This window comes from Chelon labrosus (genome assembly GCF_963514085.1).
Source record: "Chelon labrosus genome assembly, chromosome: 16".
NCBI classification, from domain to species: domain Eukaryota; kingdom Metazoa; phylum Chordata; class Actinopteri; order Mugiliformes; family Mugilidae; genus Chelon; species Chelon labrosus.
The window spans coordinates 1,193,475-1,206,516 of NC_140349.1; the positions used below are offsets into that span (position 1 = coordinate 1,193,475).

At 45.5% G+C, this 13,042-nt stretch overlaps 1 protein-coding gene across 2 annotated transcripts in view; it reads right to left on the reverse strand.

The window, feature by feature from the left end:
- Positions 1-664: 664 nt before the first annotated feature.
- The window catches only part of enpp2l (ectonucleotide pyrophosphatase/phosphodiesterase 2-like), a 41,050-nt gene continuing 28,672 nt past the window's right edge, over positions 665-13,042 (reverse strand). For both annotated transcript variants that reach the window (XM_084562997.1, XM_084562996.1), the window contains one exon: positions 665-2,498. In XM_084562997.1, the coding sequence (XP_084419123.1) occupies positions 2,328-2,498 (171 nt within the window). In that variant the 3' untranslated portion in view covers positions 665-2,327. The remainder of the gene's footprint in view (positions 2,499-13,042) is intronic.

A 13,042-nucleotide genomic window follows, 5' to 3' on the forward strand; every position in this document is an offset into this window, starting at 1 on the left:
CCTGGTCTCGGCTCCTTTTACAGTAAACATCCGCCCCCCAGCCACCGCCTTCTGAATCCGATCCAGAGGATACTTTTAGGAAAATCATTGCTGGTCACATGAACAGAGGTGATTCCAGAGAAGAAACCAGAAAAACATGGTCACAGACAATAGAACTGTCTCTCGTCCATACCAGAGTGGTAGCATCCAGTTATGATGGTCATCTGAAGGCCATTTGTTCATATGCTAATTCTGTACATTTTTGATTATACTATTTTTATTTTTCTAGACTTTACGTTAAGTTGTCACTGAAAGCACGATGCCACTGCTGCAGTTTAACGTTAGCCGGCCCTGCCCGTCAACAAGCTGCTGCCCAGCACGGAAGCAACAAGTGGTTGATCAATCGCTTACGGGCAACGCTGCTCATACTCACCCCAGCTCCTGTGACACATCGGCAACGAGCAGCACATTCATTTAAATTCAAATGGCGCACAAACTGAGGTTGAAACCGCCAAGGAAACCCATCCCGGAAAAATAAAATAAAACTGACATTTTTCCAGAGTAAATCAGTAACAAAAAAACAACTCGGCCTCACAAGTTTTTCCAGCTCTTTTATTTGAAAGATGACAGGAATAAACATGGCTTTGTCTGCAGTCTTGCAAGGTCATTTAAGTTGTTTAAAGGGCTTTGTATGGTTTATTTTCTACTGTTCTATTGTTTAACACTCGTCAGTGTGAATGGCAAACAACAAAAAATAAGAGATTCTGACTTGAGTTAAGAAGCATGTGAATGCAGGAAGCGGAACAAAGAGATGTTGATTGTTAAAACTGAATTAAAGGGGAATGTTTAGCAGTGATTCTGCAGAATGCAACTGGATCACCAATATTCATATTAGTGTCTACTGCAATTAATAAAGACATATTCATCTGTTGTCTTAGACTCGTAACATCTTCGCGCTGAAGAAGGAAGTTTTTCAAATGATCATGTTTTGTTTAAAGACTGGAATAAATGCGTGACAGTGTGCAGAGGTGGATCCTCCCGCCACGTTTCGTTGACCTGCCGTACTTGATGGTGCACGCACAGTTACATAATTTTGTTTTCTTCTTCTGTGGTGGGTTGAAGCAGTGTGGGAAAAGCGTGGGCTTAAAAGTGGACACGTTTCCGCGGGTGTTTGATGTGGTGTCGTGTGAACCGCCACCGCAACAATGCAAAGGCAACCTGCTTTAAAAACCAAAGAACGTCCATTGACAGCAGTATCGGTCTCGTCCCTGCTCGTCCCCTTACAGAGCAGTTACACTGAATAATTACACTACTAGGTGCTGCTATTATTATGATGCTACATAATAAATATGACAAATTGCATAAAAATATACACCTAGATGATGAGCTGGGACAGAGTTACAGGAAGAGATGTAAAAACAGAATGATTCACTTTCTTTTCAGAATGTTTTTGGTTTTTGTGGGAAATTGTTTGTAGTGGTAATGAATAAAGTCAAGGAGGTGATTCACACTCAAAAAACTCATTGTTTTAATATTTATTTCGTTAAATATGCATTGTGTCTGACCGTGGCCGTCATGTGACTTGTCCCGGTGTTTAATATCCAACATGTACAGTATATAGCAAGAAATATGTTTTAAAAATAGGCTCTTTAACTTTTTCTGATTTCAGGGAGAACATTGACGACACGTTGATAGCTGTGTGTGTGTGTGTGTGTGTGTGTGTGTGTAGTGGTGTGTGTGTGTGTTTGATATGACACTACAGGCAGCAGAAAGTTAGCTTAGCATAGCACAGATGCTGGAAACTGAACTGGCTTCTGGCCCCAGCTTCATATTTAACACAAAGAAACCACACCAGCAGTTTGGATGTTTTAGTCCATTAATTACAAACTTTAATGTCACTTTTTTAATCTAATTTCAAGGCCAGTTTGCTTTGCCCTTGATTGACGACTTAATAATTGATGTTTATAAGTGAACAGCACAAGTGTTTGCATTTGTCAGGATGCTGTAGATCAGTTATGGTTAAGGAGCTAAGAGGCTGGTATGGTTCTTTCATTGCCCCACCCTGTGTTATTCCTTATTCTACTCGGATAGTGTTGAATATTCCTGTGGAAATCTTCCAAACAAACCATTCTTTTAATCTTTCCAAATCATTTCCAAGAACATCTTGGGCAGTTCCTTCGGGAGTGGAACAGTGATGCACCGTCTGTCCAGCAAGCATGCAGTGAAAATCCAGGACTTCTACAAAGGGGCTACATCCTGTATGTGTGTGTGTGGTGTATGTGTGTGTGTGTGGTGTGTGTGTGTGTGTGTGTGTGTGTGTGTGTGTGTGTGTGTGTGTGTGTGTGCGCCTAGTCGTCACTCTCAAAGGTGTGCAGGTAGGTTTTGAGCCTCAGGGCGTTGATGTAGGTGAGGTTGGTGGATCTGTAGAGGTCTAGGCCCGTCAGGATCTCTACATCTCGGACCCGGGCCGTATGGAGCTTCAGCAGGTCTTCAACCCACTCCGACTCGTCCTCGGCACTCTGCAAAGACACAGGAAGTGGTTATTTACTGTGGAAACAGAAGATAGACAATAGAAATTGTATCTCCTACAGGTTCCCACGGAACTAAAGGACATCTCCATTGTTTGTCCTTGCACTTGTTTGTCCAAATATATCTTTGACGTATGATGTGGTAATTTATAATGACGTGTGTGAATCAGGACAGCAAACCACATTCCTGCCAGTGTCTAACGTTGTATAGCAGGACATCTGGTCCAAGTCCTGTTCAGCATTTCTAGATTATTTCAACCTCATTTCTTCTTATGTGCGATTCATTCTGTTCAATTAGCAGTTAAAAAAAAATAAAATAAATAATAATAATATAGTCTGAGTGCTAATTGAGCAGATTTCTTATCATTTTAAATCTGCATTTAATTAAAAATCATGTAAAATGATCAGTTTACATTCAAATATAGTTGTGTTTTTAAATGTTTTATGGCTAAGTGCATGTATTAAAACAATGCAAGGGGCTGCAAGTGAATGTATGCAAAGCCCACTTTTATATTTAAGAATTAGGAATTAAGAAAAACCTTTATTTGTCTAACAATGGGGAAATTGCAGTTTACAAGATAAATAATAAAATAAAATAGGATTAAAAAATACAAGTACTGGCATATAAATGTGCGTGCAGATGATTGGTTGTTTCCATTAAAAATGATATGTCATTTACTTCATGCATTATCTAAAATGTTGTTTGCAGCTTGTTTCTTAAAGAACCTGAAGGAGACCATGAGCCAAAACTCGTTGGTCTAATAAAGCAGTCCCATACGATACAAGTGCTGTTGGAGTCTTGACCCTTCTATAATTTCTTTTCCTCCTCCATGCACCTTGGCAGCAGGTGAATTTGTGACAGATAAGGATGGAAGATCCTCCAGAAAACTTCTAAGGTTGTGCAGCAGAAATTTTGGGCCCAGTACTTTTCAGCATTTCCTCTTCTTAATCCGACTGTACGCAGATGACACTGTTCTATATTGTGTTGCCCGTTCTGTTCAGTTTATCTCCTTTAAAATGTTCAGAGATGGAGAATAATTGTTGAGCATTGATATTTTGAGCAGTCCACATATAGATATAAGTCGTCGTCGTCGTCGTCGTCGTCGTCGTCTTCCGCTTATCCGGGTCCGGGTCGCGGGGGCAACAGCTTCAGCAGGGAAGCCCAGACAGCCCTCTCCCCAGCCACTTCCGCCAGCTCCTCCGGAGGAACCCCCAGGCGTTCCCAGGCCAGACGAGAGATATAATCCCTCCATCGTGTCCTGGGTCGGCCTCGAGGTCTCCTACCGGTGGGACATGCCCGAAACACCTCTCCCGGGAGGCGTCCGGGAGGCATCCTTACCAGATGCCCTAGCCACCTCAACTGACTCCTCTCGACGTGGAGGAGCAGCGGTTCTACTCTGAGCTCCTCCCGTATGTCCGAGCTCCTAACCCTATCTCTAAGGCTGAGCCCGGCCACCCTACGAAGGAAACTCATTTCGGCCGCTTGTATTCGTGATCTTGTTCTTTCGGTCATTACCCAAAGTTCATGACCATAGGTGAGGATTGGAACGTAGATCGACCGGTAAATTGAGAGCTTCGCCTTTCGGCTTAGCTCTCTCTTCACCACGACCGACCGGTTAAGCATCCGCATCACTGCAGATGCCGCTCCGATCCGCCTGTCGATCTCTCGCTCCCTTTTACCCTCACTCGTGAACAAGACCCCGAGATACTTGAACTCCTCCACTTGAAGCAGGACCTCCTCCCCGACCCGGAGTGGGCAATCCACCCTTTTCCGACTGAGGACCATGGCCTCAGACTTGGAGGTGCTGATCTTCATCCCAGCCGCTTCACACTCGGCTGCGAACCGCCCCAGCAGGAGCTGAAGGTCGCTGTTCGATGAAGCTAAGAGGACCACGTCATCCGCAAAAAGCAGGGACGGGATCCTCCGATCACCGAACACAACACCCTCCCCCACCCGGCTGCGCCTAGAAATTCTGTCCATAAAAGTTATGAACAGAACCGGTGACAAAGGGCAGCCCTGGCGGAGTCCAACCCTCACTGGGAACAGGTCCGACTTACTACCGGCTACACGGACCAAACTCGCACTCCTTTGGTACAGGGACTGAATGGCCCTTAGTAAGGAGCCATCCACCCCATACTCCCGGAGCACCCCCCACAGGATGCTCCTGGGGACACGGTCGTAAGCCTTCTCCAGATCCACAAAACACATGTGGACTGGTTGGGCAAACTCCCATTTCCCCTCCAGCACCCTAGTGAGGGTAAAGAGCTGGTCCATGGTTCCACGTCCGGGACGAAAACCGCATTGTTCCTCCTCGATCTGAGGTTCAACCATCGACCGGACCCTCTTTTCCAGCACCCTGGCATAGACCTTGCCAGGGAGGCTGAGGAGTGTGATCCCCCTATAGTTGGAACACACCCTCTGGTCCCCCTTTTTAAAAATGGGGACCACCACCCCGGTCTGCCACTCCAGAGGTACTGCCCCCGATGTCCACGCAATGTTGCAGAGGCGTGTCAACCAAGACAGCCCTACAACATCCAGAGCCTTGAGATACCCAGGGCGGATCTCATCCGCTCCCGGAGCTCCACCGCCGCGGAGTTGTTTTACTACCTCGGCGACTTCTGCCCCAGAGATTGGATGGTCCAACCCCAGGCCCTCCGGCTCCGTTTCCTCTATGGAATACGTGTTGGTGGGATTGAGGAGCTCCTCAAAGTATTCCTTCCACCGCCCGACTATATCCTCAGTTGATGTCAGCAGCTCACCACCCCCACTGAGAACAGTGTGAGCGTGTTGCCGCCTACCACCCCTGAGGTGCCGGACGGTTTGCCAGAATCTCTTCGGAGCCGATCGATAGTCTTCTTCCATAGCCTCACCGAACTCCTCCCACGCCCGAGTTTTTGCCTCAGCGACTGCCCTCGCCGCAGACCGCCTGGCCATCCGGTACCGGTCAGCTGCTTCAGGAGACCCACAGACAAGCCATGCCCTGTAGGCCTCCTTCTTCAGCCTGACGGCTCCCCTCACCTCCGGTGTCCACCAGCAGGTTCGGGGGTTACCGCCGCGACCAGCACCAGCGACCTTGCAGCCGCAACTTGCAACAGCCGCCTCCACAATGGCGGAGCGGAACATGGCCCATTCGGACTCAATGTCCCCCACCACCCCCGGGACGCGGTTGAAGCTCTGCCGGAGGTGGGAGTTGAAGACCATGTTGACAGGTTCCTCCACCAGGCGTTCCCAGCAGACCCTCACTACTCGTTTGGGCCTACCAGGTCTGCGAGGCGTCTTCCCCTGCCATCTGATCCAACTCACCACCAGGTGGTGATCAGTTGACAGCTCTGCTCCTCTCTTTACCCGAGTGTCCAGAACATACGGTCGCAGGTCAGATGATACGACTACAAAGTCAATCATCGACCTACGACCTAGGCCGTCATGGTGCCAAGAGCACCGATGAACAACCTTATGTTCGAACATGGTGTTAGTTATGGACAAACTGCGACTCGCACAGAAGTCCAATAACTGAACACCACTCGGGTTCAGATCAGGCAGGCCGTTCCTCCCAATCACGCCCCTCCAGGTCACGCTGTCATTGCCCACATGAGCGTTGAAGTCTCCCAGCACGACAATGGAGTCCCCAGTCGGGGCGCCATCCAGCGTCCGTCCTAGGGACTCCAAAAAGGGCGGGTACTCTGAACTGCTGTTTGGCGCATATGCGCAGACAACAGTCAGGACCCGTTCCCCGACCCGAAGGCGCAGGGAAGCAACCCTTTCGTCCACCCGGGAGAACCCCAACGTACAGGCCGATAGTCCAGGGGCAAGCAAAAAGCCCACCCCGGCCTTCCGCCTCTCACCCGGAGCAACTCCAGCAAAGAATAGATATAAGTGCATGCATTAAAACATAAGAGGCTGCTTGATTGGTGTGTGATTCCTCGGTTTCTTAAGACAATGAAATATGATGCACTCTTGCAGAGTTTGAAGGCTTAGCGTATGTCTGCATCGCCTCATGAGGATAGAAATTTTATCCAGATGGAAATTTTACATTTCCCTATGAAAAACAATGAGGAGAGAGACTTGCATCATACGTTCAGTCATGTATGTGGCTTGACTCCTGGAGATTTCATTGATGACAATTGCATTGTGGTTCGGTTTTGCAACTGTATCACTGGAGCACTCCCTTTTAAATGAATGCCACAGCTCTGATTCTCTTCCTGATTAAAACCGCAGTATTTCTACCAGACAGTCAGACTGCTCTTTGATCCATCTCGTCCAGTAAGTGGATTTCACTTGATTGCTCCAGGTGCTCTGCTTGGGTCTGTTTGTAATGCAGAAGTAAACCGAGAGTTAATTACTGAGCATTAGCTCATGTTTCCTCATGCATCTATGTTAGCCACGGTGGTAAAAGACTGATTTACCCACAGTTTTGGCAAATATGGATTAACCTGGACACAGTTCAGTTGTTGTTCCACACATTAATGAACCCGCCACTTCTATTTTAGAGAACTCTGACAACAGTTTTCTGTTTGGCCCGCTCAGTACAGCACCGGTTGGAATGATAAGTGACCCTTCCAGAGAGGTGTTTTAGAATGAGCCTAATATCCAGCTGTTGATATACTCACTGTTGAGTATTATATGTTAATAACTGTCAACATTAAAATAAGAAGCAACAAATACAAAGACATAAAAACTATTTAATTGGATTTAAAAGTGCTGTAAGGCAGATTGTGTTACCTCTGGGATGGAGCCAGGCCTCTTTGTGGTCTTGATGCTTAGCTATCAGGTTTCTGGTTGCACAGGCAGACACAGCAGCTGTTTGTGTTGGTTTGCGTCCACATGTGTCAAACCTAATCCTCACTTTATCATCTGTACGACTGCAGTAAATGTTTCGACATGTCAACCGAAAGTAGATAAAAACGATATGATTCTCCCACACAGACGTCTCCCTCCTACAACAACATCTACTGAGATGTTGCCTGGAGTCCAGAAACTGCAGCACATGGATAGACTTGCATTGCTCATGTAATAAATACACATAACATTATGACCACTTGCCTAATATTTTATAGGCCTAAACAACCCTGACCTGTGGATACATGGGAGGACTAGGCCTCTGAAGGTGTGCTGTGGTTTCTGGCACCAAAGCGTTAGCTGCAGATATTTTAAGTCCTGCAAGTTGCGAGTTGGTGCCTCCGTGGATCTGACTTGAATGAAACCGTCTGCATGAAAAGGTGCACAATGGTTTTTTACCCGTCACTTTAATTTTTAATTTTTTGGTGGTATGCAAATTCCATTTTGGTAGCTGTTAGCTGCATAGACATGGGCATATATACATATTATGGTCTATGGCCGCAGTTCCCAAACTTTTTTGGCCGCGCACCCCTTCCAACTGCGCTGACCTTACCAGAACACACATATAACAAAATAATCACGATCACAACAACGCGCTCTCGCATCTGAATTAAACTGAAACACTGTAACATTTTCAATATAATGAAACAAAGTTACGCACAAGCTTCCACTTTTAAGAGCAAAGGGGATGGATGACAGGCTCAGGCTCAGAGGCAGAAGGAAGGAAATATGAGGAAATATGGCTAATATTTTCAGCCGCATTAAACAAAAATTGCAGCAATGACCGTGGAGCTAACACAACCGCGTCAAACACAGTGGTTATGGAATAAAATTAGAACGCCAGTAATTTGAATTCAATTGTAATAAAGTTACACACGACCCACAACATAAATAACAAAGAGAATAGGCTCAGGAACAGATGAAAAAAATTATCCATCTGATGATTTTCAAGTGCAGCGCAGCTGGCTCAGTTAGTTGCGCATATACAGTGCATAGAAGAAGATAACTTCTTCTCCGCCATTGCATTTTGCATCTCGCCCACCCCCTAGAGGCAGTTCACGCATCTCCAGGGGTGGGCGTGCCACACTTTGGGAATCCCTGGTCTATGGTTAGCCTAGCTCTGACGTGTGCATCAGTGTAATCGGTGTACCAGGAAATCGTGCACCAAAAGTTCCGCAATGTTTGGAACGCAAACTTCAATGCCCTTCAACAAGCCCATGACTCAGGTTCAATCTGCTCTCACAAATGATGCTGTGGTTTTATGTTCCTGATTAAATCTGACTCATGTGTCAAGTTGTTTACTTTGTTGTTTTTAATTTACATGTACGCTCATGAGTCTTTGTTTCACGTCAAATGATGCACAATCTCAGGAGTCGTCACCAGCTTAGCATTTAAACAGCTGCTGATACCGTAAGCAATGAGGGCACTGTAGTCAATGATCAAGCTTGATTTCTGCCATTTGATGTCACAAATGACGTTAGAGCAGTTTACACAATGAAGCTGTAACACGTTATAAACCTCATTTGTAATTATCAACCTGTTGTTAATAACTTCTTAGTAACAGGAAAACCATCTGAGGTGTTATTTCAGCTGAAGCTGCTGGCCATACAATAGTTCCTGGTCATGACTTTAGTTCCAGTGAATACAGGCATTATGTTCTCTGTGAAGATGAGACAGACAGGACACCCTTCCTGTCCAAGAGGAAAGATTCAAGCTGTTTTCCAACTCTGACGTTTGAAAAAGGAATTCCACATCCCGACAAGAGAATGGAGATTCAGTGACTCATGTTTGAACACCTTGTGCTGTTCTTCATGTTTTTTTTTTTTTAGTTGTTCCTGATCGGTGTATGTCTCCAAATTACTCATGCCGTGCATAAGCTATATGTCGAGTTAGATTTGCACGTGTTTGGACCCTGACATAAAGTATGGAGAAGGCTTGAAACAGCTCTTCCAGTCATGCTGGGGTTAAAAATATAAACCGTCTCCACAGATTTCCTCAGACCAGGGTCCAGTGCTTCACAGCAGAGTTTTTGAAGATTAAGAAGAGGGAAATCCTGCAACCTGATCAAGCTGCATTCCACGGTCTGAAGATAAAACTACAAACAACTGAAGGCAGCAACCTGGGAAAAACATCACAAAGAAAGTGATATCGTCACTATATTATGGCCATTATTGTATTTTGATTTTAACTGATGGAGTCAGTCTGCCTGTGGGTGTGTGGTCTTGTAGTGGTCTTTTCTGTTTCTGTGGGTTAAAACCTGTTAAGACATGGTTTAGGGGAGGAGGCTACTATCAGATTAGGTTCTCACAAAGACAGAAACATGTAGATTATGTTTTGTGTTTCTGAGATCATAGTGGTAACAGATGGCCGTGGTCTGCTGTGATCCTATCACAAGACGGTTTCGATAATTTCAAGTATTTTACTGATATCATTACGTGACACAACACTCCCACTTGTTGATGGAACCTCTGGAGATAAAAGAACCAGACAAATATTTTCCCAAAACACTGAACTGTGACGTTGGGTCTCCGTCAGTGAAAGGACCTGATCCACTAATCTTTGGTTAGATCATGCACACACCTACACGGTTAAGATAAAGCTGTGATGCTATCAGTTTCTGGGTGGACACCTGTGGCACAGCTGTGGGATCATCCTGTCCTGTGCTGCAGATGTTCTGAAAGTACAAGCACGTTGTCCCTTCGTGAAAGGACAGCCTGAACAGCTGGTATGAATATCACTGCTTCCTAATAAACTCAGAAGAATGGAAAAGGAATCTACTGCCACATTATTACATAGACTCAGCAGTTCAGTTCACACAGATAAAAGTGAACTAGTTCAAGTTTATAGTTCACATTTTTTAATTTTGAACTAAGTTCATAGACTCCAAAATGAACAGTTCATGTGAGCAGCTTGGAGCTATTCTTGCTCAGTAGAATCTGTGACTGACCCGCCCATCCATCCCCACCCTGTGATATTTTTTCCACCAGGGTCTGTGCTGTTTTTTTGAATAACCATTGACTTTACACACTAGGAAATAACTCAGCTGTTTGTGTGGATCAGCTGCTTCTGCGGTGCCAGACGTGGCTTCTCTTTCAGCTGCACCAGCCACGCTGTATGCCGTAAATTACACGTCAGCTGTCACAAAGCTTTTTTTTCCTGAGCGTCATTATTTCCCTCCGGACTGAGCGAAACTCACGTCTATGCTCACTGTTGGAAAAATGACGCGTTCAGATGACACTTTGAATGAAAATTTGAATGCGCTCAATGAACACGTTCATGCACGACACTGGTTCTCAGAGACGTCCCACCCCTCATCCAAGCGGCGCCTCAGGGCCGGTAAAGCCTGGGGTTTGTCTTCAGCTTAGGTTGAAACCAACAGTTAGTGATTCCTGTAATCTACAAACTTCCTTGATGTAAAAGGGGGATTGTCATAGAGTGTGTCGCAACATGTCTGTGAAGGATCTCAGTCATCCACAGACGTTCCTAATAAAAAACTTGTACACATACACTGATCAGCTAGAACATTATGACAGGATTTGTTCATTGTTCTGCTGGGAAACTTCTGGACCTGGCATACATTGGTGTGGATGTTACTTAGATGCCTGTGAAGGTTCTCAGTCATCCAGGTCATGGTATATCCATGGTATATCCGAGTAGCTTCAGTAGTACTGAAGAAGATACTCGGATGAGTGGTGAAACGTCTTCTCAAAAAACTCTACAAGTCCAGTTGCCTTTTTTGTTGGATATGTTACTTAGACATGTAGCACCCACCTAGACCAGACCAGGCACCCCCACCCCATAGCAATGACACTCCTTGATGGCAGCAGCCATCCCCAGCAGGATGCAGCCTGACACAGGCACAACATTCTGTTGATCAGACACCGCAGGACACCCTCAGAAGCCCCATGTCCATTCTCTGATGAGTCACCACAAGGGAGACCTACACAATATTAGGAAGGTGGTATATACGCTGTGAAAGCACTATAACAGTCCTGCTCTAACTCTAGTCTCCATGAAGGTTCTGGTGTTCAGCTTTAGTCTCTATCCAGTTTAACGGCGCCACAAACTACAACCTCCACAATGATCATCCAGTGAATTACCACCATTGTGATGCCTGTTCGCCATTAACTCAATATCAGAACAAACCAGTGTACCTAATGTTTTGTCAAAGTGTGTGTATGTCTTTCCAATTGCACAGAAAGTAAATTAGACCGTAGTGCTCTGCTTTCTTTGACCACAGTGGATGACAAATACTTCTTTCCCACCACCACCATCTGGAATCTTTCCTCCATCACCACCGGTATCTGTCCTCTGGGCGCTTTGTCCGTTCTCCAACAAAGACGATGCTTTTCATCAACACTCAAATGCAAAGTCTGCAAAAGTGCAGCTCAAAGCCACATTCTATTCCAAAGAGGACAAACTTTCTTGGAGTGTCAAATGTCCATCAAGGAACAGCAGAAAACTAAAGACAAGACATGAACAAACTCCAGCTTTACCAAAAATCTTTTTTTTTTAGTTCACCTTTTAGCTCTTTTATAGGTTTGGAGGAGCTGTTTCGTGCATGTTTGACCTCAGCTTGGGAAGAAATTACGGACCCTCTGACCCTCAGCCTTCCTGACATTCTTCACCAAACCCATGAGTAATGCACCTGTACTATCAAAGCAAATCATGCAGTAGTGTTGTATATTATTTTTATGACTGTATGACTAACTATTTATTTAAGGGTTTGACTCGGTGGAAGCCACGTAGAGAAGGCATCAGTTTCAGAATAATACAAAACAAAATGTTCAAAGTCTGTTTGTGTGGTTTGGATCCAGACGTAATGTGAGCGTGTCTGGGGGGACAGCAGCTCTCCAGGAACAAACTTGTCAGGGGAGGAGTCACATCTCAGATTGTTTTCCTCTCTCTTCTTGTACATGTTGTACAGAGCAGAGTGTGTAAACACATCCCTGCAGCACGTGTCACACTAAACGGTCTTGGGAATCCTGCCAGGAATCATTTGCATTAACTACACTTCCATCAAACTCTGTGGGCTTCTCATTCAAGGACTCTGAGGAACACGCTGACTTCCCACAAATGACTAAAATGTGTAGAAACTAACTCCCGGGTTTCAAGAGAAGGATATTTCAATGGCTCAGCTGTTTTTTTTTCAGGGAGCACTGTGTGATTTCCTTTGACATGCAGAGACTTATGATAGCCTTGCATAAATGAGACCGCTGCACTTCAGCTGCTTTCACTTCCTTATGATCCTTGCTCTCTTTCCCCAGAAGTTCCCCCGCTCTGTGCCATGAAACAGCACGGTCCAATTGAGAGAAACTCCCTTTCAAGGGCAATGAGCAACTTTCTGTTCTTTTCTTTTCCAAGTTCCCAAAAAAAACTGACAGTGTACAGACTGTGAGAGGAGTTGGTGTTTGATCGTTGGCCAGGTGTAGGGGCGAAGGTGGAGCAGTGCCAGGGTGAGTTGTTTGGCAGCGTCTAATCAGATTTCTTTCTGGTGTACAGAAAGAGTGTTCAGGAGATCCACCAGAAAGTACAGCATATGTGGGGACAGCATTATCTGAATAACAGAGCCTTGGTGATAGATTACAGACTGCATGGCTTTGGGGACTCTTAGAAGATGTGTGGTCTGAAACAAATGATGTGTGGCTAATTCTGGCTGAAGCTGAGTCTGTGCTGAGGGAACCCACAGCGCCAGCGT